This window comes from Morone saxatilis, unplaced genomic scaffold (assembly GCF_004916995.1).
Source record: "Morone saxatilis isolate NCDOM2014 unplaced genomic scaffold, NCSU_SB_2.0 Contig1, whole genome shotgun sequence".
Lineage (NCBI taxonomy): Eukaryota > Metazoa > Chordata > Actinopteri > Moronidae > Morone > Morone saxatilis.
The window spans coordinates 2,561,254-2,587,363 of record NW_023339651.1 but is presented as its reverse complement, the minus strand read 5'-3'; the positions used below and the strand labels follow the sequence as shown (position 1 = coordinate 2,587,363).

The 26,110-nt window shown below is 39.6% G+C and overlaps 2 protein-coding genes across 2 annotated transcripts in view; both read right to left on the bottom strand.

Annotated features, from left to right (window-relative positions):
* The window catches only part of LOC118333151 (inhibitor of nuclear factor kappa-B kinase subunit alpha-like), a 17,702-nt gene extending 12,008 nt beyond the window's left edge, over positions 1 to 5,694 (bottom strand). Inside the window, exons 1-8 of the mRNA XM_035668678.1 lie at positions 5,559 to 5,694; positions 4,471 to 4,589; positions 4,194 to 4,288; positions 3,785 to 3,902; positions 2,697 to 2,766; positions 2,510 to 2,598; positions 2,337 to 2,426; positions 1,942 to 2,066 (exon numbers count right to left, since the gene is read on the bottom strand). Coding sequence (XP_035524571.1) covers positions 1,942 to 2,066; positions 2,337 to 2,426; positions 2,510 to 2,598; positions 2,697 to 2,766; positions 3,785 to 3,902; positions 4,194 to 4,288; positions 4,471 to 4,575 — 692 coding nt within the window. The 5' untranslated portion in view covers positions 4,576 to 4,589; positions 5,559 to 5,694. The remainder of the gene's footprint in view (positions 1 to 1,941; positions 2,067 to 2,336; positions 2,427 to 2,509; positions 2,599 to 2,696; positions 2,767 to 3,784; positions 3,903 to 4,193; positions 4,289 to 4,470; positions 4,590 to 5,558) is intronic.
* A 5,922-nt stretch (positions 5,695 to 11,616) lies between these two features.
* Positions 11,617 to 26,110, bottom strand: part of LOC118331906 — a 64,921-nt gene continuing 50,427 nt past the window's right edge. Inside the window, exons 13-18 of the mRNA XM_035667007.1 lie at positions 20,917 to 21,110; positions 19,316 to 19,386; positions 16,931 to 17,088; positions 15,448 to 15,592; positions 13,850 to 13,993; positions 11,617 to 13,742 (exon numbers count right to left, since the gene is read on the bottom strand). Coding sequence (XP_035522900.1) covers positions 13,467 to 13,742; positions 13,850 to 13,993; positions 15,448 to 15,592; positions 16,931 to 17,088; positions 19,316 to 19,386; positions 20,917 to 21,110 — 988 coding nt within the window. The 3' untranslated portion in view covers positions 11,617 to 13,466. The remainder of the gene's footprint in view (positions 13,743 to 13,849; positions 13,994 to 15,447; positions 15,593 to 16,930; positions 17,089 to 19,315; positions 19,387 to 20,916; positions 21,111 to 26,110) is intronic.

Sequence of the window (26,110 nt, the reverse complement as noted above, 5' to 3'; positions counted from 1 at the left end):
AGACAAGATCATACTCTGTATGCTTTATTAAACAAATTGCCACCACACCAGTCAGGTAGTAACTGTGATAGAAGTTGATAGAAAGTTAATTTTGTTGTTGATTTGGCTCCACCTGCTGGTCCCCTTTATTATAAGTGTGCTGTTAAACATGTTCTTTCTTTCCTTATATCAATTCAAAACTGTTTCAAAGCTGTTAGAACACAAGTAACGTGAAGTTATTTAGCCAACAATTATATTTAATCATACTTATTCGAGTCAAATATTCTACATTTGACATTGACAACATTTACATGCACAAAATATTCCAGATTTTGCCCTAATTCAGAAAAAGACAATATTCAGTGTGCTTTTCTTTTGTGAATAACCTCTGTTCCAGCATTGCAAACTGTTGTCTAGTCGGTTTGTTTTCAACACACGGTGCTGACTATTAACAGGAAGGCTGCGTCACAAATGAGACGAATATTCCACGTGTTGTATAAATATGTCCAAAGAATGCTATGTCTTAATTGGAAGGTGCTCCATTTGGAATAAGACCTAGTTAGGAATATCCAAATGGAATAAGTTGTTTATATGACCCGTATCGAATGCCGAATAGAATAATATTCAGAATAATAGTGGAAAGCGAGTGTGCATGTAACCGTAGTCACAGAGCAGCTTCAGTGTGTTAAATTCAGCAGTCAAACTCTTTTCTATCTCATGTGGATGAAGAGAGATTTCTTGACATTTCTTGTGTTTAGTGACATTTTCCAACAGTCATTTGACTTAATGGAAGAAATCCTGCAGGTGTGTGGGAGTGAATGTACTCCTAATGCTTTCCACTGCTGTATAACGGACCCACCTATCACAAGTGAAACACATATAAAAGACTAAATGGAGACTCATTATGAAAATAATTGATAAAATCATATTAATGGATTTTGTCACTCTTAGTATAATTCTTTGTCCTACGTGGGAGATAATCATGCTCTAAGTTTTGGAACTGGAACTACAATAATTTGGGGGACTTAAACGTTGCCATGGAGTCAGTCAGTTAGCTGTGGGTTACAACTTGAGACTAGACATTATAATTTGGCAAATGTTTACATATTTGCAGGATTAAAGGTCCAGTGTGTAACCTTTAGGAGACTCTATAGGCAGAAATGGAATATAATGTATATAGGTATGTTTTATTAGTGTATAATCACCTGAAAATAGGAATCATTGTGTTTGAGCTGTTTTTATCTACAGACGCCGCTGGTCGCCTTCCACGGAGTCCGCCACGTTTCTACAGTAGCCCAGAATGGACCAACCAAACACTGGCTGCAGATATAGCTGTCAGCGCACTTTGTGGCCACCATAGTTTCTCCTTTGCCCTTGCAAGGGGAAGGTGAAGCAACAGAGTTGCAATCTGCAACTACACCGCAAGATGCCAATAAATCCTACACACTGGACCTTTAAAAGCAAAATGAGCTATTAGCAGCTCCTCTTTACAGGCAACTCTTACTAGATTACTTTGATACTTGATTGTACTGTATTTTCTTTACAGTGTACACAGAAAGTGTACATCCGACTGAATCTAAAAATGTGTGTCTGTGTGTTCGGATTACACAGAGTTATGACTCAGAAGGAGGAAATGTTTTCATTCAAACAGCTGAGAGAATTAAAGTATCTTGCATAAGCTGTGTGTCAAACCCTCTGCTGCTGCAAGTGCTGACTGTGCTGGTGAGCGGCCAAAGACTTACCGGTATATACAACAATAACATTCTTCTAAGAACACCTGCATGCACCTGTCCCTTTCATCTCACTCAGTACCTTTCCCCGATGTCTCGCCCTGCACCCAAACTCTGCTGGAGTCTTTGACTGAAGAGCTAACCAAAGTCTCCATCCGATACATTCTGACGACTTTCTGGATGAATAAATCACTGCTGCACACATGCAATAATGTTTAATCAGGTCACTTACCACTGCACAGGTTGAAGGTTGTGCAGGAACGGACGGAAACCGCAGCTGCATTCAAACACCATGGTGCCAAAGCTCCAGTAGTCCACAGTAACAGTGTATGGCTTGTTCTCAAACAGTTCAGGAGCCTTGGAGAGAAGACGTTCATTTCAACAGGATACATCTGATGGACAACTATCTTATCAACAATGACATTTCTCCCTATTTTGACAATTTACAGCAAGTGATCATATTTTTTAGTTTTCATTCTATACCTGCTTTCGAGTTAAACTACCACCCAGTTAATTAGCTTTTCTACATGTCATCATTTGTGAAGGATTTCAATAGGTAATCAGGATGATCCACAGATTAAATGAAGCTATGTGCATCTGAGGATCAAAAAATAATTCCTTGTTTACCAGGTACTGAAGCGTGCCAACGAAGGAGGTGCACAGACTGCCCTGGTCCAGGTCTTTAGCGTAGCCCAAGTCAATGATTTTGTGAACCAGCTGTAGAAGAACAAGTGAACGTAAGTTTCTTTAAGACGTTCAGTCAAACGGGACGGGAACACAACCACAATGTGGCAGTTTACCTTTCCGTTGATATCCTGCAGCACTATGTTTTCAGGTTTAAGGTCTCTGTGTATGATCTTGTTTTCGTGCAGATACTGGATACCAGATCCTGGAGCAGAAAACAGGCGGTTTAACTGAATGATAAGGCACTGAAATACAAACAAAGTCTGAAGGAGCAAGCTCCACATAGAAAAACATTTAACATACCAACATCATTGAGTAATGAAAGCACTTCACTCTCTTTCAAACCGCAGCAGTTTTCAGGTTTGCTCAGCATCTGTAACCAACACAAATGATTTATTTATTCTATCACACCTGCAGTAAAGAGTACATGAAACGACAGAATGGTGACTCGACGAGCTGCACTGCGACACTATGACTGCGTGCATCTCGTATGGCGTGTGTTTAAGACAAATGACTACATCTACACTGAGCCGGGTCATTCTGAAATCCAAGTATGTCCACACAAGTGTTCAGCAACACGGGAACCCCCTAAACACAGCCAACATCTGGAAAGGACTGAGACAGACACAGCTTCACACACTTCGCAAAACTGTTGGCTCTCACGTACTTTGTTTTCATACGAAACTCACAGTTGTTTCAGTTTCACACAACTAAAAAAGCACAACATTTTATTTCAGTGTCTAAAGAATACCTAACTGCCACATAAAGGTTGATGATTCGAGCCACGAACCGAGGAGACCCAGTCAGTCAGTCAAATCTCTTTCTTTCTTTGTTGTGTTCACAGAGCAATGCAGCAACAGCATGGGAGGTTGGAAACTTTACTAACTGTCTCAAAACTAATATGGAAGTAAAGGAAGGCAAAGGAAGCAGAGGGCAGCCTGACTGATAGCTGCTCCGACACTCTCTGGGGCTGAATGATGGTGAAGTAGCTCTGAGGCCAGGAAGCACACTTTATTTCTATATTGATAACATCACAGCTGATGATTAAAGGCTTTAATAAACGTTTATGAAGAGTGTGAGGCTGTGAGCTGAAATGACACTGAATAATATAATTCTCCTGATCTGGAGGCACTGCACCAATAACTCAACCAAATCTCTATTTTACAAGTCCGACAAAAATAAACATACAGTCAGGCTTATGTCCTCATTTTCCAAAAGGGTGGTTTTACATTTATCCACACTGCTATCAGGTGAAAAAGCACCATTTTGGGGTGTGAAAGACTCTGCTGTAGTGTGAATGGAAAGTGAAAACAGAGGAAAAAAAAGCTTTTCATGTTTATCCGTCTTCACGTGGACACGTTCCAGGCCTCCTTCTGTCCACGAGCGCTCACCTTCCTCAGGTCTCCCCTGGAGCAGTACTCCATGGCCAGCAGTGGAAGATCATTTAAGGCTATGCTCAAAATGTCCTCGGGAACATCTCGGGCCGTCACAACGTTGATATGATTTAACCTGAGTGAGGGAGAGAGGGAGTGAGGGAGGGAGAGAGGGAGGGAGGGAGAGAGGAGTCGTTACTATTTAATGATGCCCGCACAAAATTTGCACAGTCATCCACATCTACAATGACTGCACAATACTTCAGATGTCTCACTTCATCTGTCTGACTGTCTGCAGTTCCCCTTGAGGTAATGAATAACTTATAATGAATGTGAGTAAGTATAGGCGTTATAATTACACCGGGACATCACTGTATGTCTTTATATCAATGCATCATACACATAAACGTAGAAAAATCATTCAAACTTTTTCATGATCTGGATTTCTCGGCCCCATCGGTCCTTATTCCTCGGCGTGAGCTCGAGACGGCACATTTTCACAGCTAGTTTTTCATTCGTTTCCTACAAAACAAACAGAAATTCCATTATTACGTCAGCACATAAAAGCATATAACCCAAAAAAAAACAGCTGCTGGTGTTTGTGAGCGACACGGATATCATGCTGGTCACTTTACGAGGCGTTTCTATGTAAATCTTTAGTGCAATATGTGTGCAGTGTCCGTGTCGTGTGGCTCTAAACTCACGTGATGTTGGTAGAGGTAAACGTGGGCGAAACCGCCCATGCCCAGCCTCTCTTTCAGCTCCCAGTCTCCGCAGCTCTGGTTCTGCCTGAAGGGAGGTTTCTCCATCGTTGCAACGCAAGCTGGACCAAAGTGTAGAAACAACGTTTACAGAACTACCAGAGATTTAATATACATACAGTAGCGTTAAAGTATGGAGTCAGCGACCGAATATTAAAGTAACTGGATTACTTTTGGATTGGACAAGAGAAAATAAATATAAATAATAAATAAAACTGAAGTAAGATGTTTTCTGTGGCTTTTGATTGTTCTTTGTGGGTTTTTAGTTTTTAATGTTATATTGTCCTGTGTCATTTGTGCACATATTTGTTATTGCCTCATATATTGTTGTTGTTTTATTGTCCTTATGTGTCTTGTTTGTTTACTTTGTACAGCAACTCCGGTTGTTTTCAGTGTGCTATGTAAATAAACTGGATCTGATTTGAATGTAACCTTAGAAAAGAAAAAGGAAACAAGGATCTTTGTCTTCAGAAATGAGTCTGAAAATAAAAACTGATGCATTTTAAAACTAATCCTGATCCTATTTTTACTAAATATAACTACAATCTGACTGCGTCTTCATTTTTTTAGGTTTCCTTTCTTTATATCCTGAGCACGCACCTTAATTACATGTAATCCATTACTTCCTTAATCTGATTATATATCATTTATTTTCCAGGATCTTTAAATTTCTCCACAGCTAACTAATAAAACTATAAAGCAACGGGTCCGGGCTACATCCTGGAACAGTGCCAGGCTAATATCACATATGTGCGCAATGCAGATGTCCAGTTAACATTTCGTGTGACTTATCTACTCTAACACATGACATTTAACTAAAAATAGCAGATATAAGAAACACAAATACTCCCAAACTGTATTTATGTTATTGTCTAACAGCAGCACTAACGTAGAGCTACAGTCCAGGAGGTAGACGGCACCCGTCGGTAGCTTTCTGCCCATTAGGAAATGGAGGCTCAAGCGGCCGTTAAGTGCCGTTTAAATGAACGTGTCGGCGCCGAACTGCTCGTGGAGAGACTTTTGAGACTTACTTCGCGTTTCTATGAAAGTGTCATGAGCCGTTAGTCGGTGGAAATGTTCGGAAATGTTCGGAAATGTTCAGAAATGTTTCAGTTGGTCTTGTTGTTCTCGGGTCAACGCAGCACCGTCACCCGAAGCCCCGGATGTGATAACGAAACCGAGGTGCGTTCAAAGACACTGCGGCTGCGGCTGCTGCGTTCAGGCGCCGCTAAAAAGAAAAACTGTTCAACAACCCATCAAACGACGGAATTAATATGTAAATACCACCTTATATACGTTTTAGTACGTGTTAGATAGGTAATCCACTTTATTATACGTTTACATATGCTAAATACCACCTCTTATATACGTTTAATTACGCGTAGAATAGCCACCTGGTTGATAGCGTCTAATATGTAGAATCACCACCTTAGTATACGTTGTTAATATGTAAATACACCTTATATACGTTTAAATTGGTAAATACCACCTGTATATTACGTTTAATATGTAAATACCACCTTATATACCTTTATTAGGTAAATACCACCTTTATAACGGTTGGTAATATGTAGGAATCCACCTCTTGATCACGTTGGTGTAAAGTGAGAATACCACCGTGGTATATACGTCGTTAATGGTAAACGCACCCGTCGGTGATAGTACGTGTTAATAGGTAAATACCGACCTGTGTATTATACGTTTAATATGGTAAACTACCACCTTATATACGTTAATATTCAAATACCGACTAGTAATACCTGGTTATTAGTGTATGAATACCACCTCGCATATCGGTCGTTAGTATTGCTAAATACCACGCTGTGATATACGTTTGTAACCGTATGTAAATACCACCTTATATACGTTTAATTAATTAGATGTTAAAAAATATAGTCAGTTGTTTTTATTTATTTATTTATTTTTAATTGTATTTATTTGCATATTTGCTGTTCAGGTAATCCTAAAGTAACAGAAAGTACTCAAATTACTTTAATATTGTGATCTGATTACTGATTACAAGTAATTAGTAACCATAAAGGTTGAGGTAATCCAAACAAAAAGTAATGAAGTTACGTTACTTTAATATTGTGATCTGATTCTACAAGTAATTAGTAACCATAAAGGGTTTATACTTCTTATCTTATGATGATTATATTTTAATATATTAAATAAAAATAGACCAAAATAGAGTCTCAATAGATGACCTCTTCTTAAACTCGAGGACACAAAAACAACCAGACAACCAGACTCTGGAGCCACAGAACCAAATATATACAAAAGATAATAACACAAGATATGTTCTTACATACATTTATAAATATATAAATATAATTTCTTACATGCACATTAGTCTTGACTTGTATTGTATATCCATACCTCTGTCTAACCAATATTCTCCTGCTAAATTACCACTGTACGTATTTTTATATTTCTTTGTCTGGTGTAATTATTATTATTATTATTATTACTATAAGTATTTCTACAATGTGCTACTTCCTCCTTCTGTAACCTGTAACAAATATTCTATTTTTACTTAAATCACATCTGTATAAATACTTTATTTATTGTACATATAACCCTAATTCTATTTTTGTCTTCATATCTTGTATTTTTCTATTTTATTTTGTTATTTTATGTCTTTCTTATTTTATGTTCAACTGGAGCTGTAACAAGTGAATTTATCAATAACGTCTATATTATATTATATTATTGATCTATTCAATTGTAATAATAATAATAATAATTTGCCAGATTGATAAAAATATAATCTTTGAGGATTTTGGTGCTTTATTATTGTATATTATATTATTAGGTCATTACTGATACATTAACATAAGCTGTATTTTAATGTTGTGATCAAGGTGGAGCCAGGTTTTTAAATTTACTGTATAACAAAATAATATAATTTATATTCTCACTGCAGTCAAACAAATATATTATTAAGTATATTTAACACAATGATGTTGGGACACAGTTAAGCTTCCAAAACACTTTTATTTTCATCCTTTATGCCTCCCAAAAAATGAGAAGCTCACAAACAACATTTCCTTGGTGAGTTTTTAACAAGGCAGTGACACATGTAGCTCACTGTGTGTGTAGCATTAAATGAACGTTGCCTTTGTACCTGCACCAGTCTAAAAAACACTGAGATGGATCAGATCAGACCTCCACATGTAAAAAGATTTGTATGAGCTGGCTCGATTCTCTAAAACACAACAGCATACGACAGCGTTAAATATAGCCATTTCCTTCATCATTCACATAGAAATAAAAATAAAAATAAATGACCATGAGCTCAAGGACAGGAAAAAAAACATGTTGACCTACCTTATATATTAACCCTTCATTTAATACTCTAACCATAATATAAATGAACGCAGGCCGTAATATCTCATGCTTTATTTACATGTCACATTCAGAAATGAGGCTTTGAATGGAAACAGTACGAGTCGCGCCTTTAAAAGGACAGTTTGCCCCCAAACGGTGGCGGGCGTGCACTGCTGCTTTAACAGAGGTACCCTGCCGCCGTGAACGCAGTACAACAGGGTGACTTTCACTTGAGCATCACAGAGCCATCACCAGGGGAACCAGCCATTTCCATGCTAACCAGTGCCATGGAGATCCTGCAGCTGCTCTTTGATGTAAGTGAGCGGTGACAACGCGTAGAGGGAGGAAGAGGAGGGGGGGACCTTGGAGACTTTGTCAAGGTGGAGGCTCTGAAGAGCTGCCTTCCTTTTTCATACTACATCCATACATACTGCGTGGAGCGTATAGAGCCAGTGCCTAGAATACCCATCAGTCTGTGCAGTCTGTGGGTATAAGATCTGTTACAGGAGCTCATATCAGTGCAGTCTCCACTGAGTTTTAGTTCAATGATCCAATAACAGTTATTACAATCCCAATAATGATCTTATTATTGTGATTATCAATTCATTTGCTGATAATTTTCTTGATTAATCTGTTGGAAATGTTCAAAAATAGTACAGAAAGCAATTTCCAACAGCCGGAGGTGACGTCTTTAACCTTTTCACCCCATTTAAAACTCATTTTCATAGATACCACATATGTCTTTAGGGTAACTGCAGGGTGCGAACTGCAGTTTATAACACATGAGCTCCCTTGATTTTGGCAGGTCTCTAAAATATTGAAAATATGCTATTTTTGCCATGTATTCTACCTTTTTGTATCTTTATCATCATGGATCATGTGGCTTTATTATTATTATTATTGATGTGGGTATGTTATAAACTGATTATTACATATCAGACGTGCTGACATAACGCCAGTAGGGCTACATGATTGCAGCTATGATGGTTTTTTTGCAACTATAGTGCAAAAAACTTGGGTTTGAATGTTTCCCTTAATGTGAGCAACCTGATAAAATGTGGAAACAGGGTTTTTTTCTAACTTGGAAGCAACTTTATAAGACTAACGATTTATAGGATTTATAAGACAAAAATCTGGTTAATTTAGAGCATTATTTAGCTCCTTCCCAACATGCTAGCATGACATTGTAGGTACCGATGGATGCGTTAGGTCATCAGCTTTTAAACAAAGCTCGCTACAGCCTCCGAAAGACAGCGTGGAGTGGTAGAGGTCAGGATAATGGGGTGGTACTTGAGATGGCCAATCAGATCCCCTCCCTCTGGAAACGCCCCTGTATATGTCAAAGAAAAGCAGCAAATCTTTACATTTAAAAAGCTGCAATCAAAAAATGGCTGCAAGGATCTATCGATTATCAAAATACTGTTGGTGGAGATGAATTTCCTCTTTTGATCGACAGAAACACAAAAACATTCTCATAAAAATGGGATAAACTCCACGTGCTGAGGAATATCGTGTGATACGATCGAAAGCTCCAGAACAGCTACTGGGTGTCACATGTGTATATTTGTGGTAAATTATATTTTCAGGCATACAGTAACTCAACAGCTGCTTACATGTGAAATACAAAAACATGTAAGGTTCCAGGCTAAATAATGATAAGTGCTTTTATGCAATATTGGGGTTTCTGGTGATGATCTGATGCAACTGAATATTCAAGAATGACTTAAATCGGGACTTTCGGAATCAAAACTCATCACCGTTCTTCATGAATGACACTCAACATGAGTCTGGCAGCTCTTTGAAAGTTTGGCCACATTATAAACAGCAGCAGAGTCAAACACTATTAATAAATACAGAGCTGTAATGTCACGTTACATAACCGGTAAAAGATACAGGAGGGAAACAATATCCACTTATTTTAAACCACCAGACTGAAAAGTGATATCAGTGAAATGACTGAAGTGCACGGGGGCGTTTCCAGACTTCCAGACACTGAGGGGTTGACATCAAGTATGTGTCTCTGCTTTCCCAATTTATACAGACCCCAGTATGCAGAAATAGTCAAAAACACTAGCTATAAAGTGGGTGTGTCTGTAAAGGGGAGCCTCGTGGGTACCCATAAGACCCATTTTCATTCAGATATCTTGAGGTCAGAGTTCATAGGGATCCCTTTGAAAATGGCAATGCCAGGTTTCCATCTCCAAAATTTTGCCTAACTTTGGAGCATTATTTTGCCCCCTTCCCAACATGCTAGCATAACATGATTGGTAACAATATATGCGTTAGGTCATCTGGTTTCATATGATACCAGTATATTCACTCTAGCTTTAAAGTAAAGCGGAAGTGGAGTGAAAGAGGTAAGAATAATGGGGTGGTCAATCAGAATTTAGGGGTCAGCCAGTGCCACAACCCGCCCCTCCCCTGGACACGCCCCTGGAAGTGCAGACAATCAGAGGACGAGATGAGATATTGATGAAGTAAACTGCAGTCGGGCTACAACTAATTATGATCATGATTAATCGTTCAGTCAACAAAATGTTTAACAGTTTAACAGTCCAAACCTCAAATACACTCAGTTCTACTATCAGTGGTTCCCAACTCTCTTCCTGAAGGGACTCTCTTTGTAATTTTATGGTTATTTCACATTATAATCAGTGCATACAGAACAACTGATAAACTGTACAATGAACCCAAATAGTGAAGTGAATAGTGATTACGAAGTTTGTATAAAACGATTTGGATGAACTTTGAGATTAATCCATGTGAATATTGATCAGAGATGAGTTTTGATATTTATGTATTTTTAACAGTCATACAGACTTAATAGGGTTATCTTTTGACAGATTCAGTGTTTTCTTCCCATTGTTCTATCAGCTCTTTGGTTATTTAAACTTTTCTAAATGCAGGACGAGGCTGTTCATCACAGGCTCTGTGAATATAACTTGTGTTCAGCTCTTCAGAGTTTAGATATTAAATAATAATCTGAACTTTAAAAACTTAAAACTTAAATAAATTAGTTTTCTTCACACAAATTAATAAAATGCAGAGATATTGACCTACTGTGTATATTTTTTAAAGGTTTCTTACACCCCCTTATAATTAAGAAGGCCTCGCGACCTGCTGTGAAGCTTTGGCGACCCCTAGTGGGGCTCCCGACCCGCAGGTTGGGAACCACTGACATAACACAAAGAAAAGAGGGAAATACTCATCTGCAACTGGGGATTGTTTGTCGGTTATAGTTGCTGACTCACTTTCTCCAATCGTTTCAGCTCCTGACACTCTGAGATATGCCTAAGCCTGAATATTAATAATATTAATCTGTTAACAACATGGGAACTGATGCTGGATGAAACATGTGTCAGACATCGTGAAAAAAACTGGCTGCAAACAACAACAGGCTCCTCTGAACAGCATGCACACACTTACATTCACATACAGCAAGACACACGTGTAAACGCACACTCGAACAGACTCGACATCCATAGTTAATACAAACAGGTGTTGTCTTGTTTAGCCCTGCGATGCCCGTCCCCCCGTCCTCAGGTGAGTGGGCGATGCCATGCATATTCACTGCAGGTGCAGCAGGTGTGATTTATGGCTGAAAAAACTGAAAGTTGACAGCTCTCCCTGCTGGTTGGATGCTGGCACTGCAGCTGCTCAAGGTCTCATTTTAAAGCCTGAGTAGAAAATGGCTATACATCAGTAATGCTATGAGGTGTATATGGCTACCAAAATCAAACCACGTGTGGTTCAGTGTTGAAACCACATCCTCCTTAATGAGTCACATTGTCTTCCTCTTTTTCTTTTTTTTTTTACATTCCTCACCTTTTTCATGCATCTCTGACAACACAATCAACCCTGATCCCTTTAAAATCATGCTATTAGGTCATAGCGAACCATGCGCTGTCTTTGGAATACCTCCCACGGTAGCTTAAATCCTCACGTGAATTCACTTTTTTTCACTACCGCGCGGCGACTTCCTGTCACAAACACCCTTTGATCACTTACTAATCTTTGATAGGTACATAGGCTTTACTATAATACTCATATTGTGCTGAATTATTACCACCATGTAAGAAAAACAAAAAACAACACATGATTATCACGTAGCGCTTTTGGGACTTACAAGAAGAAAACTTTTGAGTGTACCTAATGCATCTGCACAACATTGTGTTGAATATATTGTAAATATACTGTCATATATCCTACAATATAAGCTGATGGTGCCATTATATACAACATATCCTGGATGTTTACAAAGAGTATGGATAACATATTTCCTTTTACATTTTCAATATCATATTTCATCATACACTTGACATACACAGGTGGAATAGGTTCAACATCAACAAACGACTGTAAAATACTGTAAAAATATTGAAAAAACAAGAACATTCAGGGTCTGCCTGGTGAGTGTTAAAATAGGGTTTTATAAATGAGAGGCTATAAGTACAGACAGAGATTACACATGTTGGCTATGGCACCGGCATGAAGAAAATGACCCCAGAGAACAACTTTACTGCTCTCAGATTTGCCCTCATAAGTAGTAAAAGGCCTAAAAGAAGCTGTGCTGGATGCAGGCATGCGGATCACTGGAGGAAAACAACTTTCGGCCAAGAAATTGAAAGAGAACAGAAGCACACCACGGGACAGAAGCGGAAAGCAACTGGGAGAGGGATCACTAGTTCAAGAAATAAAAAATAAAAGAACTCTTTCTCTTGATGAGATGCACATCAGGAGTACTGTGAACTTCTACTGATGCTGTTGCCTCTAATTGGCCATCGGTGGCTAGAGGAAAGAGGAGAGACGAGCTGCACCGAGCTGCACAATCTCATCATGTAGTATATCGCAGCCACACCCTTGAGCGCTGTCTGTAGATTCAACTGGGTACCACCTTAAGTGAAACACGTACAGAAGCCCAAAGCTGTAATGTCCGGCTCCCGTGTGGAATGTGAACACGCCGCAGCGATGTGGCAAAAGAAGGAGCTGGAATGTAATGGCTCCATAAGACCTGGTGATGTTTCACAAGTCTGTTACAGCGCTTAAAATCAGAGTGGCGGTAGCAAATTCAACTGAAATCAAATCATCAGTCGTCTAAAATGTGATGTTTTAAAATGTGTTAAAACGTGTGTTTGGTCCCAAAACTGAGTGAAAGGTCAAGAAAAAAGGTGGGAGAACGTGGCCGGAGGTGCCTTCAAAGAACAAAAGGGGAGAAAAGGAAAGGATGCTGGATGTACGTCCCTGTCTGGTGCCCTTCAGCGTATAAGCACCCTCTTTATCTCACTGCACAGTTCAGTCTGCTGCTGCACCCAGCGTACGTTCTCAAAGACACCTCGTCTCTGCAGATCTGTGACCTCCCAGCCGATCCTCCCACCTCCTGCACCAACAATCCTCGCTGGTGTTTTCCAGCCCTCCTCTGTTAGACGAGAAGATTGGGGTGCCGGGTAGGGCGTCATGGTTTGGGGGAGGGCGTGGGGTAGACCCTCACTCCTGCTCCCCCTTCAAGCAGAGCTCCAAACCCTCCTGGATCTCAAATAAAAACCTATGCAGGGAGACAGCCTGCCGCTGGCAGTGCAACGCTGTGCCGCTCCCGGCGCCCCCGCCCCGTCTCACTTCTTGACGGCCTGCCGGTAGCTGTGTCTCTGGCCTTCCTGCCGAGGCTTGCTGCTGCTGCAGCCACTGGCTTTGCTGCTGTTGCCGCCGTCCCTGGTGCTGCTGGCCTGGCTCACCTGACTGGCCTGGCTGCTGTCCTGCAGCGTGGGGCTGGAGTGAGCTCTCTGCAGCCTGTTGTCCTCCAGGAGCTGGGACTCGAACACAGACAGGTCCTCCTCGCCGCTCCGGATCTTAGCTCGCAGCAGCATGACGTAGGTCGCATACCGTGTTTTCTATAAAGGCGTGTGAGAGACATTTTAGGATTGGACAAATCGGAGAGCGGCAGTACGGTAATAATGATTTCATGCTTGACTGCCTTTCCCATTTCCTTCCAGCTCACCTCGAAATCCAGATACTCGTCTCGCTGCCGGTACTCTTCCAGCTCACGCCCTTTGACCTTGCGGTCAGGTGGGTAGGAGCGAAGCTCAGACAGTTCGGTGGAGAGGGCTCTGAATCGAGATTCGTGGGATCGGACCTGCTCCTCCTGTAAAGCACAAGGAAATAATAAACAACTGCATTCTTTAATTATTATCATTAGTGACTCCCACTTGTGCACCTGGTCCCAATCAGCTCCTCAACACACCTAACGGCCACTTTCCCTCAGATGCCCACCACATTGTCTAATGAGCGTTCTGTCCCAGCCTTCCCGTTACCTTTTCATAACCATTTGTCTTTCTTTTTTCACGCTCTGCCTGCCTGCCATATCCCTTTTGCCTTTGTTTGTTTTAAATTACGGACACAATTGTTCTGATTTGTGTGAAATTCCCTCTTTACACGTCCCTGGACAGTGTTTCTGTGCTGAGCTGCAATGCAGAACAACACAAAGAGAGAATTTGGTGCCAAAAAGACGATGCCTTCAGAAGATATTCATTTGATTTGAAGCCTCATATACTTCAGATAAACCTTGGAATATGTTTTTACACAGAATAAATTACACTGGAAACATGTTAGGGAGGGTCAGTTATGAACAGGAGGAACGATTACAGCAAGAAAAACCAGTGCTCATTTGGGCACCTGAATATTGTTTGTAGAAGGATTTGAAAAATGTGAACAAATATATACTGTGTTGATATAGAGTAACGTATCATATGTTCCCTTATAGACGAAGCTGAATATTGTGCAACAAAGTTCCTCTGCTGCAATCAGACAGGATGTTGTCACACTACATGACTGATCAGCAACAGGAGGTCACACACTACAAGATCTTTCACATCCAGTCTGTCTGCTCTCTGTCGTTAATAACACGATTAATAACAAGCACGTCGTGTTCAATTAGGAAAGTAGTTTAAATGATGTATAAAGGGCAAGCATTTACAGCGTACTGCTGGTAGAAACTGAGTAAAACAAACTTATAATAAGCTTGATCAGCCAGCGATACACACATTACTAAACCATTAATCAAACTAATAACTAACAGCAGTCAACGTCAGACAGCGTTATCATACAGTTACCTCCAGTTTGTGTAGAGACAAAATGTTGAATAATTATACATGTTATCAGTTTGTTTCCACTAAAAGCTCCCTGCACCTAACTCCATTTATAAAATATCACATTTTAACAATTTCTAACGTGTCAATAAACTTGTTATAGGAAGAAAAAGAGCACAATTTATTTCTCATAATTGCAGTAATACTCTCTCATAGCTTTAATTGCTATCAGGCCATTTACCGATGTTACTGATGTTACTTATTACATTTGTGGCCTGTAAACGACACACATCATAAATGGGTTTCCACTTATACAACTGATCGACATGAGGAATGAAATGCCTGCACTCACAGCCACTAGTGGCCACTAGTAATATATTATATTTGTGTTAAGTGAAGTGTTTATTCATGAAAGTTTAATTATAATTACTCTGCCATTATGTTATGAAAAATGCTGCGTCAGTCAGTGCTCGCTCTAATGGACCTCACAGGATCCTGGACATCCACACACCTCAGACAGTTTGGACGTCGCCCCCGGCAGCAGCGGCCGGCTGAACTTCTTCTGCGAGCCGATGGCTGCTGGGAAGGGAGGAGCTGAGAATATGGCGGCCACTGCGTTGATCCGCGTGATCCAAGACTGCATCTGCTCGGCGTTCCTGCAGTGGATAACACACGCCCACACATGCATACAGGCATAGAAAACAAAGACACAAAAGCACGCAGATCTTAAACTCCAGCACACACGGAGTAGGTACAAACAGACTTATCAGTTCCTCTCCACGGTGCAGCACATGGCTAGCTTACAACATCAAAGGGATAATTATCAGAGAACGCAGCCTTGCTGTTGACAAAGAAATTATTTTGGAGCCAATTAATGCAAGAGAGAAAAGGGCCTGTTTTACACTAACAGACCCATTAGGGGCCCATGAGAAATATCAGATTGAATCAGACAGCCTTGCTTAAATCCCCGGGGAGAGACAGAGAGAGAGAAGGAGCGATAGAGAGACAAAGAGGAGCGAGACGGAAAGAGGAGAGACACAGAGAGGGGTACAGTATCTGGGACAAATGCAAGCTGCAACTGGAGCACAGAGCCTGTTCTCCTGGGGGCTGAAACATGTGGCCACTCATGTGCCACTTCCTGGATAACACACATGCACACACCTCCACCTCGCTCTTAACATTTACTAAACATCCTGTTCAACATGTGTGTGTAGCCTCCGTCTGCGTGCTCTTGGCGTGTGTCCCGCGCACCGTGGGCACATGTGCACAGCTGGCACCGCGTGTTATCAGCGGAGGATGGATGCTCAGCTGTGAGCTACGGTACATGGCCAAAAGTATGCGGACACCGTAGCGTTACACCCATATGTGATCGATGAACATGTCGTTTCTGGTTTCAGTCTGTCCACCAGTCGTTAGAAGCTGGCTGCAGGGATTTGATCCCAGTTAGTGAGGTCTAACACCGATGTTATGTTGGGTGATCACGTACCATTTCATCTCAGAGGGGGTTAAAGTCAAGGCTCTGTTCAGGCCAGACAAGTTTGTTTTGAAAATTAAAACTGAAAATGAAAAAATTACACATTTTGTTCCCCATATTTAGAAATGGTAGTTTTCTCATCTCAAAACAGAAATCCATTGTCCACAAAGTACACCGACCCTTCTACAGGAACATGGATCATGTATGCTGAAGCATTAAGATTTACCTTCATTTGAACTAAAGGGCTGAGCCCAAACCCTAAAAAACATCTCCACACACAAAAAGTACATACATGTAAATAAGGGCAGGGGTGTCCACATACTTTTGGACGTTTGGACGGAGAGTGCATGTCAGAAAATGAAGCACAGCAGCGGAGATAAAACGAGAGTCGAACTCTGTTGGGTATGAGTTGGTTTGAAGTTCTGCTGCAGTCGCTGTGCAGCTGCACACAGGCTGTATACTGTAGGTGTGGATAACTGTACAGTGTCTATATATATTATTTCAGAAACATTAGACTCACGGTGCCTGGAAGAGATACACCCTCCAGTCAGCCGTCCGCAGGTAAAAGACGTTGGGTCTCTTGCTGTAGTCTGAAGCTTTCATGGCCAGAGAGTGGTGGATGGACACAGCGTTCTTCAGGTCCTCCTCAGACAGCTGTTTATCCGGCCGGTATTCCCCCTGGCATGACAATTATAAATAAGAAATGAATGCTATGATTAACACAGAGGGGTCGTAACACTTATTAAAGCTGGTGAGCTGACTAAGAACATATTTTATTGGAGAAGTTAGAAACACTAGCTGCATTGTAACAGGGACAGAAAGTTTCTCTATATTATGATGACATATGAGGTTCATGTTTTATTACATTAATTTGAATGGCCAGGGTAATTTACGGCCTTTTTAACAACATTTTATAACAGCTAAAAGAGATTAATAAACAACCTCTTTCCTTCAAGTCAAGTTTGAATATTTTTATGAATTAATGGTTTCCTTTATGCCAGATTTTAGGGGGCGCTGCAGGGCCCATTCATTGTAATGACTCCTACTAAACTAATAAACCCAAATCTGTAAAGGATACAAAATATAAAACCAAAGCAACTTATTTTCAAGTAGGGAGCTGTTTTCACCCTCAGTGGATGTGTCTGATCTAAAGAACACACGGGTGCTGCTTGAAATAACCAGCCCTAATGAGAGTTCTGGTACCAAAACAATACTCTTTTGGACCCACACTGACATAAGAATATAGAAAACAAGGTCGCCTCCATGATAGAAATAGAAAAAATCCCTGAATTTCTCCTGAATTTACTTGACTGAAGATGAGAATTTGAACAAACACTCCACATTTATGGTGCAGTGATTCTGTGAATTAATATAACAGCAAATACTGTATACAAAAACTTTAATTAATAAGCTCTAATATAAGTAAATTATATTGGGTATTGTTTCAAATGTACATATACTTTGAGGAATATAAATGTTTTATATTCTTTTAAAGAAGCCAAAGATATTTACCTGGACATAATAAAGTCTAAAACTGGCACATTTTATTCTGCAGCTCTCTGATCCAAGATCAAGTTAACAACACAGAAACTTTTCAGTACTTGACAGTTTGATATTCGGTGCTATTACAGTCGGTACCAAAAAAGTTCTGAGGTTCGATTCCCAGCCCAAGAAAACAAAGCTATGGAGTCTCTAAAGGGTCAAAGATTTGGCGACCCTCAATAGGCCTTCTTGATTTTAAGGGGTGTAAGAAAAGGGACTAAATCTCAACATTTGGTTCATTTCTATGAAGACATTATTATTTAAAATCTAAACTTTGAACAGAAGCTGTATTCACAGATCCTTCAGTCTCTCATAAACAGCCTCGTCCTGCATTAGAAAAGAATGCAGCTAAAACAACCAAAGAGCTGATAGAACAATGGCCAAGTGTCTATTAATTATTTATGATATTTAAAAAAATACACTGCAAAAAAGGAATCTGAAGAAAGTAAAAAAGCCTTGTTTTCTTTGTCTTGCAGCAAATATTATATACATGTATAATATTCATTGCTTGTAATAAGCACAACTTGCTTAAATATTTGTCATTTTGTCTAACTTTAAGGCCCATTACAATCTTTCAGTGGCTGATTTTAATGCCAGTTTTGCCCCACTGGCAGATTGCTTTGCTCAATACAAGAATATTTGATGATATTTAAGAATATTTGGCTTGTTTCTAGAAGGGCTGTTTTTGCAGAGTACACAGTACAGAGAGAGAATTGTATTAAAAGGTCCTCAAATTAGCTCAAAATTCATCCAAATCGCTCATTTTACACAAACTTCCTGCAGTTACTATTTGGATTCATTGTACAGTTATTCTCTACTGTTATTGTTATGCATTAAATATAATTTAAAATATTAAAATATGTCACTTAGTCAGTTTACTCAATGAAGGAAAAGAGCTCCTTTTAAGGAAACAGGCTGCAGTAGAGTGACGGTTGCCTGTTACGTTGGCAGAGATTTTCCCAAACCAAAGCCAACACATTATGTCAGAGCACTTGTTCGACACGTAAACAGGAAATGGGCTCAATAAAGTCCCACCCTTGCACAGATTTGCTTACTGGGTAGGCACTGCAAAGATGTTTTCTATATTCCCAGTATTTTGTTAAAGTAAAGCATGCTGGGAATTGTTTGTAAGCAGATGATGAATAAGAAGATTTTGTATCCACCAAAAAGGATAACGATTCACCTTCTGTTACAAATTTGTTGCTGGCATCAAAGTAAAACAGGATGTTTATGGAGATGCAGTCACCTGTTATTTTAAAGGTTGAATAATGAATATCAAGTAGTAGCTGTTACCAATTGCTTCTCACACATCCCTTTTTAGGCTTTTCCATAAAACACACTCTATGTAATGTGAGTGACTTACTTTTTGTAGGTAGAGAATTAGCCCTTTTAGGATGACATAGAAGGTTTTCCAGCCTCTCTTCCCTCTCGGTGCTGTGAGGAGGAGAAAAAGTGTTGACGTTACAGCTTCAGATACAACTTCATGCTCTTTGCTTCTTTTTAAACTGCAGACTTTTCCAGTTCTGCGTCTTACAACCACCACGTTGTTCCTAAACTTCTTTACACACTAAACTAGCTTATAGTCATTAGTAATATAAGACAGCAAATATAAACACAACCCGTAGCATAATCCACCCATCATACACTCTTGCTGCTCACAGTGAGGTTATTATAGTTCACTAAAACTAAACTAAGAACTGAAACTAGGTGTAAAAAACTGAAATAAAAATAAAAACTAGTCTTTAGAAATAAACGTGAGACAATAATGTGTACTTAGAAAACTGAAATAAAATAAAAATATACAGAAAATGTCAAATTTCTCAACACCAGCATGACACTGGGACGTCTACATGAGTGTGAGTCAGCAGCTAAGTGTTTGTATTGTAAATACTATTCTGAACTTAAATCCCCTGGCAAATAACCCCCCTATTATTATTTAAAAAACTAAAACTAACACCGAAACTAATAAACTAAAATAAACAATTAAAACTAAATTGAAACGAGCAACTCTGGGAACTGAAACCGAACTGAATGGAAAACAAACTAAAACTTATAATAAATCAGTTTTTATTTGTGCAGACTAATCCGCCAGCTGATTTGTGTCTCGTCCTTTTCCTCGTGAGCCGGACAGAACGTATTCACACTGACAGTGAAAGACAGAGATGCTCGGGTCGATCGCTGGTGTGAAATTGGTTCTGACACAAGCTTTGGGTAAGAGCTCTGTGGTCGCTTGGTCGTCGGCGTACCACTCAGAATGCAAAGATGAGGATTTAATGGAGATGAATTAAAGGGAAAGAGGCTTGTGGATTTTGCCTTTTGACTTTTCTAGAATTTAACTTTATTGTCAGAGAACAGGCAAAGTGGTTTCTGGAGATTTGAAGGTGAAAAAGACGTCTAGCCTTTTTATTTCAGCTGCATTTCTATGACTAATATAACAGTTTCTTACAGGATCTCTTGGTTATATAGTAAAATGTCAAAATGTCCGACTTCCTGTTGGGTTTACGATGTGGCTCCAAGAGACTTTTTTGTACGTCTGAAAATGATACACGTGTCTACCAGTTCTTGTACATCTGGATGAAACTTGCTGTTGGGGCTGCTTCGTTTAGATACCTTCCTGCATTCACGTATAATTGGCACTGAGCAGCGCTAACACACTGTTCAGTATACACTCTACATGGCATCACATACAGTCTTATTGGGGATGTGTTCTGCAGCATTGGGGAATGTAAAAGAAAATGTAACCACCATAATGTTTTCCTTTCTGAATTGGTGTACATTATGATGTGGGGTCATCCTAGCTGAGGTTGATTTAGTGTCTAATATGGGCTGGGATTTTAGGAAAAAGAAGAGAAGGCAACTTTATCAGCCGATGATCATCATGTGATGTGATCAAAGGTTCAGCTACTGAATAAACCTTGAAACTCGAGATGGGAAAGCGTGAATGGGAGATTTTTTAGTTCGTACTTCTCTTGCCATCCGAGTCGGCGTGGACTTTGCGGACCAGGAACCCGTTCTTGTACAGCAGCGACCCGGAGGCCTCCGTCTCCTCCGACAGGGGCTTCCCACTGCTGCCCACCCGCTTCATCGATTTCGAGGCGTTGGAGTCACACAGGCTGTCCCCGAGCTCTGAAAACGACTTCCGCAGCTCTTCCTCGTCGCTATGGAGACAAAGAAAATAAAAAACAAGATTCCATGGTGATCAACACTTATGTGTCATGTCTCATTAGCAAACACATCATCATTCATCCTGTCCATTTGCTCTCTCACTCTGTGCTCGTTACACAAGGAACAGCACAGGACAAGAGGTCCAGAGATTTCACACACTTACTGGGAAACTTTCATTTCATACAGTACACATGAGTAATATCACCGGCCACTGCTGCTGTCTTGGCAGAGCTTTTGTTGCACAAGACATTTACAAAGCATCGTGTATCTGGGGGAAACCTGAGTGAATGAAGCCGTCTTCAAAGCTTTAATTGTGTGTTTTTCCCCCCTCTCTCTCTCTCTCTCTCTGCGTGCTCTGCTCTCCTGAGAAGCAGTCCACTCTCCTTGATCAAAAAGTACCACAGCAAAAGAGTGACACCATCTATCTTGTTCCAGCTTTGAGGTGAAAAACAGGGGCATCGTTACCCAGGGGGGCCAACTCCTCTCAGAAATGCAGACGCACGGTTACTCTTCCTCCTCTTGATGCTCACAAGAAGCCTCACAGAGGTGAGAAAGAGTTTTGTGGCTTTTAACACTTTACAGACTTAAAGAAAGAGAGAGGAAGCTTCCTGTATGCACCATTTTCACATTAAAAGGTCTAAAAATGATGATACTACCCCAAATGTTTCCAACAAACACAGAGAAATATGTCATTTCATTCAGAGTGAGAGGAAGGCAGCAAACGTAAATGTCATATAATAAATAAAACTTTAATTTAACTTTATGAGTCATGTCAGATAGATTTTTATCATCAATAGTTGTTGTTTAACAATGAAGACAACAACTCCACACTGCAAGAAATGAATCTCAAGAGTCCAAAAAAGTGTATTTTTTGTCAAAAAAAAAAAAAGAAAAAGTATATTTTAATCATCTTAATTTTGGGGAGAATGGACACAATTTTGTGGTGAAGTGGCACAAAAGTAATATAACTAGTAGTGTAACTAATTACTGTTGGCAAGGATGATACTATTTACTATATACTATACTATTATACTATTATACTATTATACTATATTATTATACTATTTTATTATACTATACTATACTATACTATTTACTATATGTTTATAAACTATACTGCCGGTACTCATATAGCACAGTAATACAGCCGACGCTCTCAGTCTTCACTTATAAGCCAACATGGATGAGTTCTCAGAAAGAATGGACATTGAAGAACACCTGATTCACCAAACACATGTATTTATTTCAGCTCATTTTCTGACTTCAATTAGCCGACTCCAGTAACTTCATCACGAACCACAGCGACAACAACGTGTGCTTCACTTTGAGGTTGCGTTTTCTCTCAGTTTTGTTGAATTTGTCTGTTTTTTCTTAAATTGCAGTGCGTCTCCAACTGAGAGCTCCACAACGACGTCCTTTGTGCTGACATTTGACAACATCAGTAATATTAATATTACTAAGGCTGCACGACACAGTAGCAACATCGTATTGGGATTATTCTGACAGATAATGGGATATGATTCGTGATTAAGAATCCTTTTTGAATCACAAATGTAATTTTCAGTGTTAAATTCATGATGATGTGAAATGTTGTTTGGGGTCTGAACCAAACAAACATGTTTTCTTAAATCTTTGTAGGTCAGAGAATCTCTGCAGCTCTTCTTCATTATAATGCTGGTTGTCACATTTTTACCTTTAGCGAAAGAAATGCAGCCTGTGATTTGCATGTTGCACTCGGACATATTGCGACTGCAATAATATTTTGATCAATTGTGCAGCTCTAAATATGATTAATATTTGTACTCATATTTGATTTGAAGCACTTTGAAGGTGCTGGTTTTGGTGAATGCTACATTAATAAACTTTATAGTTTTTATGCTGCAGCATCCATGGATGAGTCTGACCTGTGTCACCCCCTCTCACTCCACCCGTTTCCTGTCTACGTTAAGCTGTCCTTTCAAAATAAAGACAAGACCACAAAAATATATATATAAAAAAGTCAAGAAAACAACTTTGACCTACTGTATTTAACCTTTTTATCTTCAAATAAAGAGGTTTAGAAAATCTGGAAAGAAAATGTGTAAGTTTACTTGAAACTGGAGCACTGACGTGTCTGAGAATATAATGTAATTTACTGCATTCTTTATTAAAGTACGTTTTGAGGCTAAGAGTTGTTGCTGGTGGATCTGAAGTTTGGCTCATTAGAAACCGGCCTGGAGGAGCCATCACCGAGGATCCGCCGAACTCCGGCTGCATTCAGCTGCAGCTTTATTTCTTCTTAACTACCCTCATGAGCATCGTGTGCTTCCTTGTGTGTGTGTGTGTGTGTGAGGGGGGGGAGATTTCCCGTAAAACGAGTCTCTTTATGTCTTTTATAACTCTTTATCCAGAAAGTGAGCAGTTTATTTGTGTTTTTGTTTAGAAAATGAAAGATTTTTGTTGTAATCTGTATTTATTACCCCATCAATCTTGTTTTTATCGAATATTCTTGTCTAATAAATGAAATAAATACTTTATTACAGTTTGAATACCAATTTTAAAATGTTTTATCATCCATTTTGTTTTTATCTTAATACATATTCTTATTAACTAACCCCTTTTTTATTCTTTGTTCGTTTTTGTTTACTTACTGTTTTATTACAGTTTTAAAACATTTTATGATCCATTTTTGTCATATCTTAATGCATATTCTTGTCTACTACCTCCTTTTTTTCTTTATGTGTTTTTTTTATTTTATTACAATTTCAAAACAAATTGTCAAATGATTTATCATCCATTTTGCTTTTTATCTCAGTGTATATTCTTGTTTACTAGCCCCTTTTTAATTCTTTATTCGTTTTTCTTTACTTTATTCCTGTTTAATACCGTGTTTAATCACCATTTTTAAATGTTGCATTGTTTCTTGTCACCTGTTTGTTAAAATCCCTGTAAACCTCTGTTTCTGAGTCTTATTCTATCACACTATATTATAAATCATGTAAGTGAGAGAGAGTATGTGTTTGTATTGTATTTGAATGATAGACAATACTTACTATACACGTCGCTACAGCAGTGCTAATCCCATTCTCTTGTAAATAATCCCTCACAATGCTCTGTATGCATTCTTTTAGTGTTTTTAAAGGGATTTGTCACATTAGGAGATGATAGATGCTTTAGGCTACAGCACCAAGTGTCTCTGCATCTGCTTGGTGAGGTAACATGGCAATTCCACTTGTTACCTCACCAGGCGGCACCCATGCAAAAGTTCAGCCCGAAAATAGAATAATGGCTGGATGCCGAACCCCCCCGAGACCACGCTATGAGTAACCAACAGTACATAACAGCAGTTAACCCCGTGCAGGAGCCAGAGAGAGAAAGGGAGGCAGAGACGGAGCCAATGAGCATGTAGCCTGTTGCCTGGTAACTGCTGGCCTGCCTGAATCCCATTCTACACAGAGACAAAGTGGAGCTGGAGAGAGGGGGGATGGATGGATGGAGGGGAGAGATAGAGAGAGAAGTGAGGAAACAGAGGGAGGGGGTAGAGAGGGAGAGAGAGAGAGAGAGAGAGAAAAGGAAAAAAAAGACAAAGATGATCCTTCTCAGATGGCAGAACATTATCCTCAATAATATGAGTGACAGAGGAGGAGGGGAGGAGAAAACAAAAGGTTAGGAAGAAGAAAAGAGAGAAATGAAAACAAAGGACAGGAATGAAAAGGAGAACAGTCAGAGGAAAGGAAGAAAGAGGAAGAAAGGGAGAGAAAAGGACAGAGAGGAAAAGAAGAGAAAGGAATGGAAATTCAATGCAAAGAAATGAAAGGAAAATACAGGAATGAGAAAAGAAATAAAAAAGTAAAGAAAGAATACCGGAAAGATAGGAAAGAGAGAGAGGATGAGAAAAGAAATCAATGGATCTGAGAAAAAAGAGAAATGCAAGGAAAATAACAAACACTAAAAGATGAGAAAAGAAAGAAAAGAAAGAAGAGAAAGACAGGAAATAAAAGTAAAAAGTAGGAGCGGGGATGAGAGGAAAAGAAAACACAAAAAATATGGGCGAGAAGAAGGAAAGGAAAGGAGGAAACGTTGACGCAATATGAAGGAAAGACGTTTGAACGTTGGCCCGGTGACAGCAGTGCATTCTGGGTCGTTGCTGCATCAGTAGCCGATGGAAACACATTTGCTGTGTTTCACCTGTGACACCGAGTCATCGCACCAAACGGCGAAAAAAAAGCCCTCCGAACACAGCGAAGTGAAAGAGGACATGAATTCATCCATACTATTCCTCTGTTATACACGGCAAACATCTCCTCACTCACTCCACATCAGCCAGACTTCAGGTCAGATTGTTGGGTTTAAAAAGCACTGATTTGTGGGTATTCATGCTCTTATCTCTCTGTGTTCTCTCGTCTTCATCGCTTCTCTTCCTCATCAAACAGGCTAACACAGGACTTCACCCTCGAACTCCTCGGATCAGTGCTGAGCTTGGTGCATTAGCTAAGAGCTTACAAAAGATATTGGACATGAATGAGTCAGTGGATCCAGTTAAATAAAGTGTCTGTTAGATCTGTGGTTCCCAACCTCAGGGTTGAGACCCCCACTAGGGGCAGCCGACGCGTCACGGGGGGTCGCGACACGTCCTTTATTTTAAAGGATTGCTAGAAAAGTTCAGTTTTTATTTGGATAAAGCCAATAATCATAAGTTATCTCAGGACCCTTTATAAAAATATACACTGTAGGCTGATATGTCAGCATTTGGTTTGTTTCTGTGAAGAAAACACTGAATTTGTCCAAAAAGAATCATATAAAGTCTGTATGATTGTTAAAAATGATATAAAATCCACAATACAGACAGAGAATGTAAATAAAAAGTCCTAAAAGGAAATAACGCTCAAAATCATCCAAATCACTCTTAATACACAACGTGCAGTTACTGAGTTTTAATATAATATTTAATATAATAAAACCGCCATGTTTCTAACGTACCCAGATTGGACAATACCAAATCACTGGCTGTCAA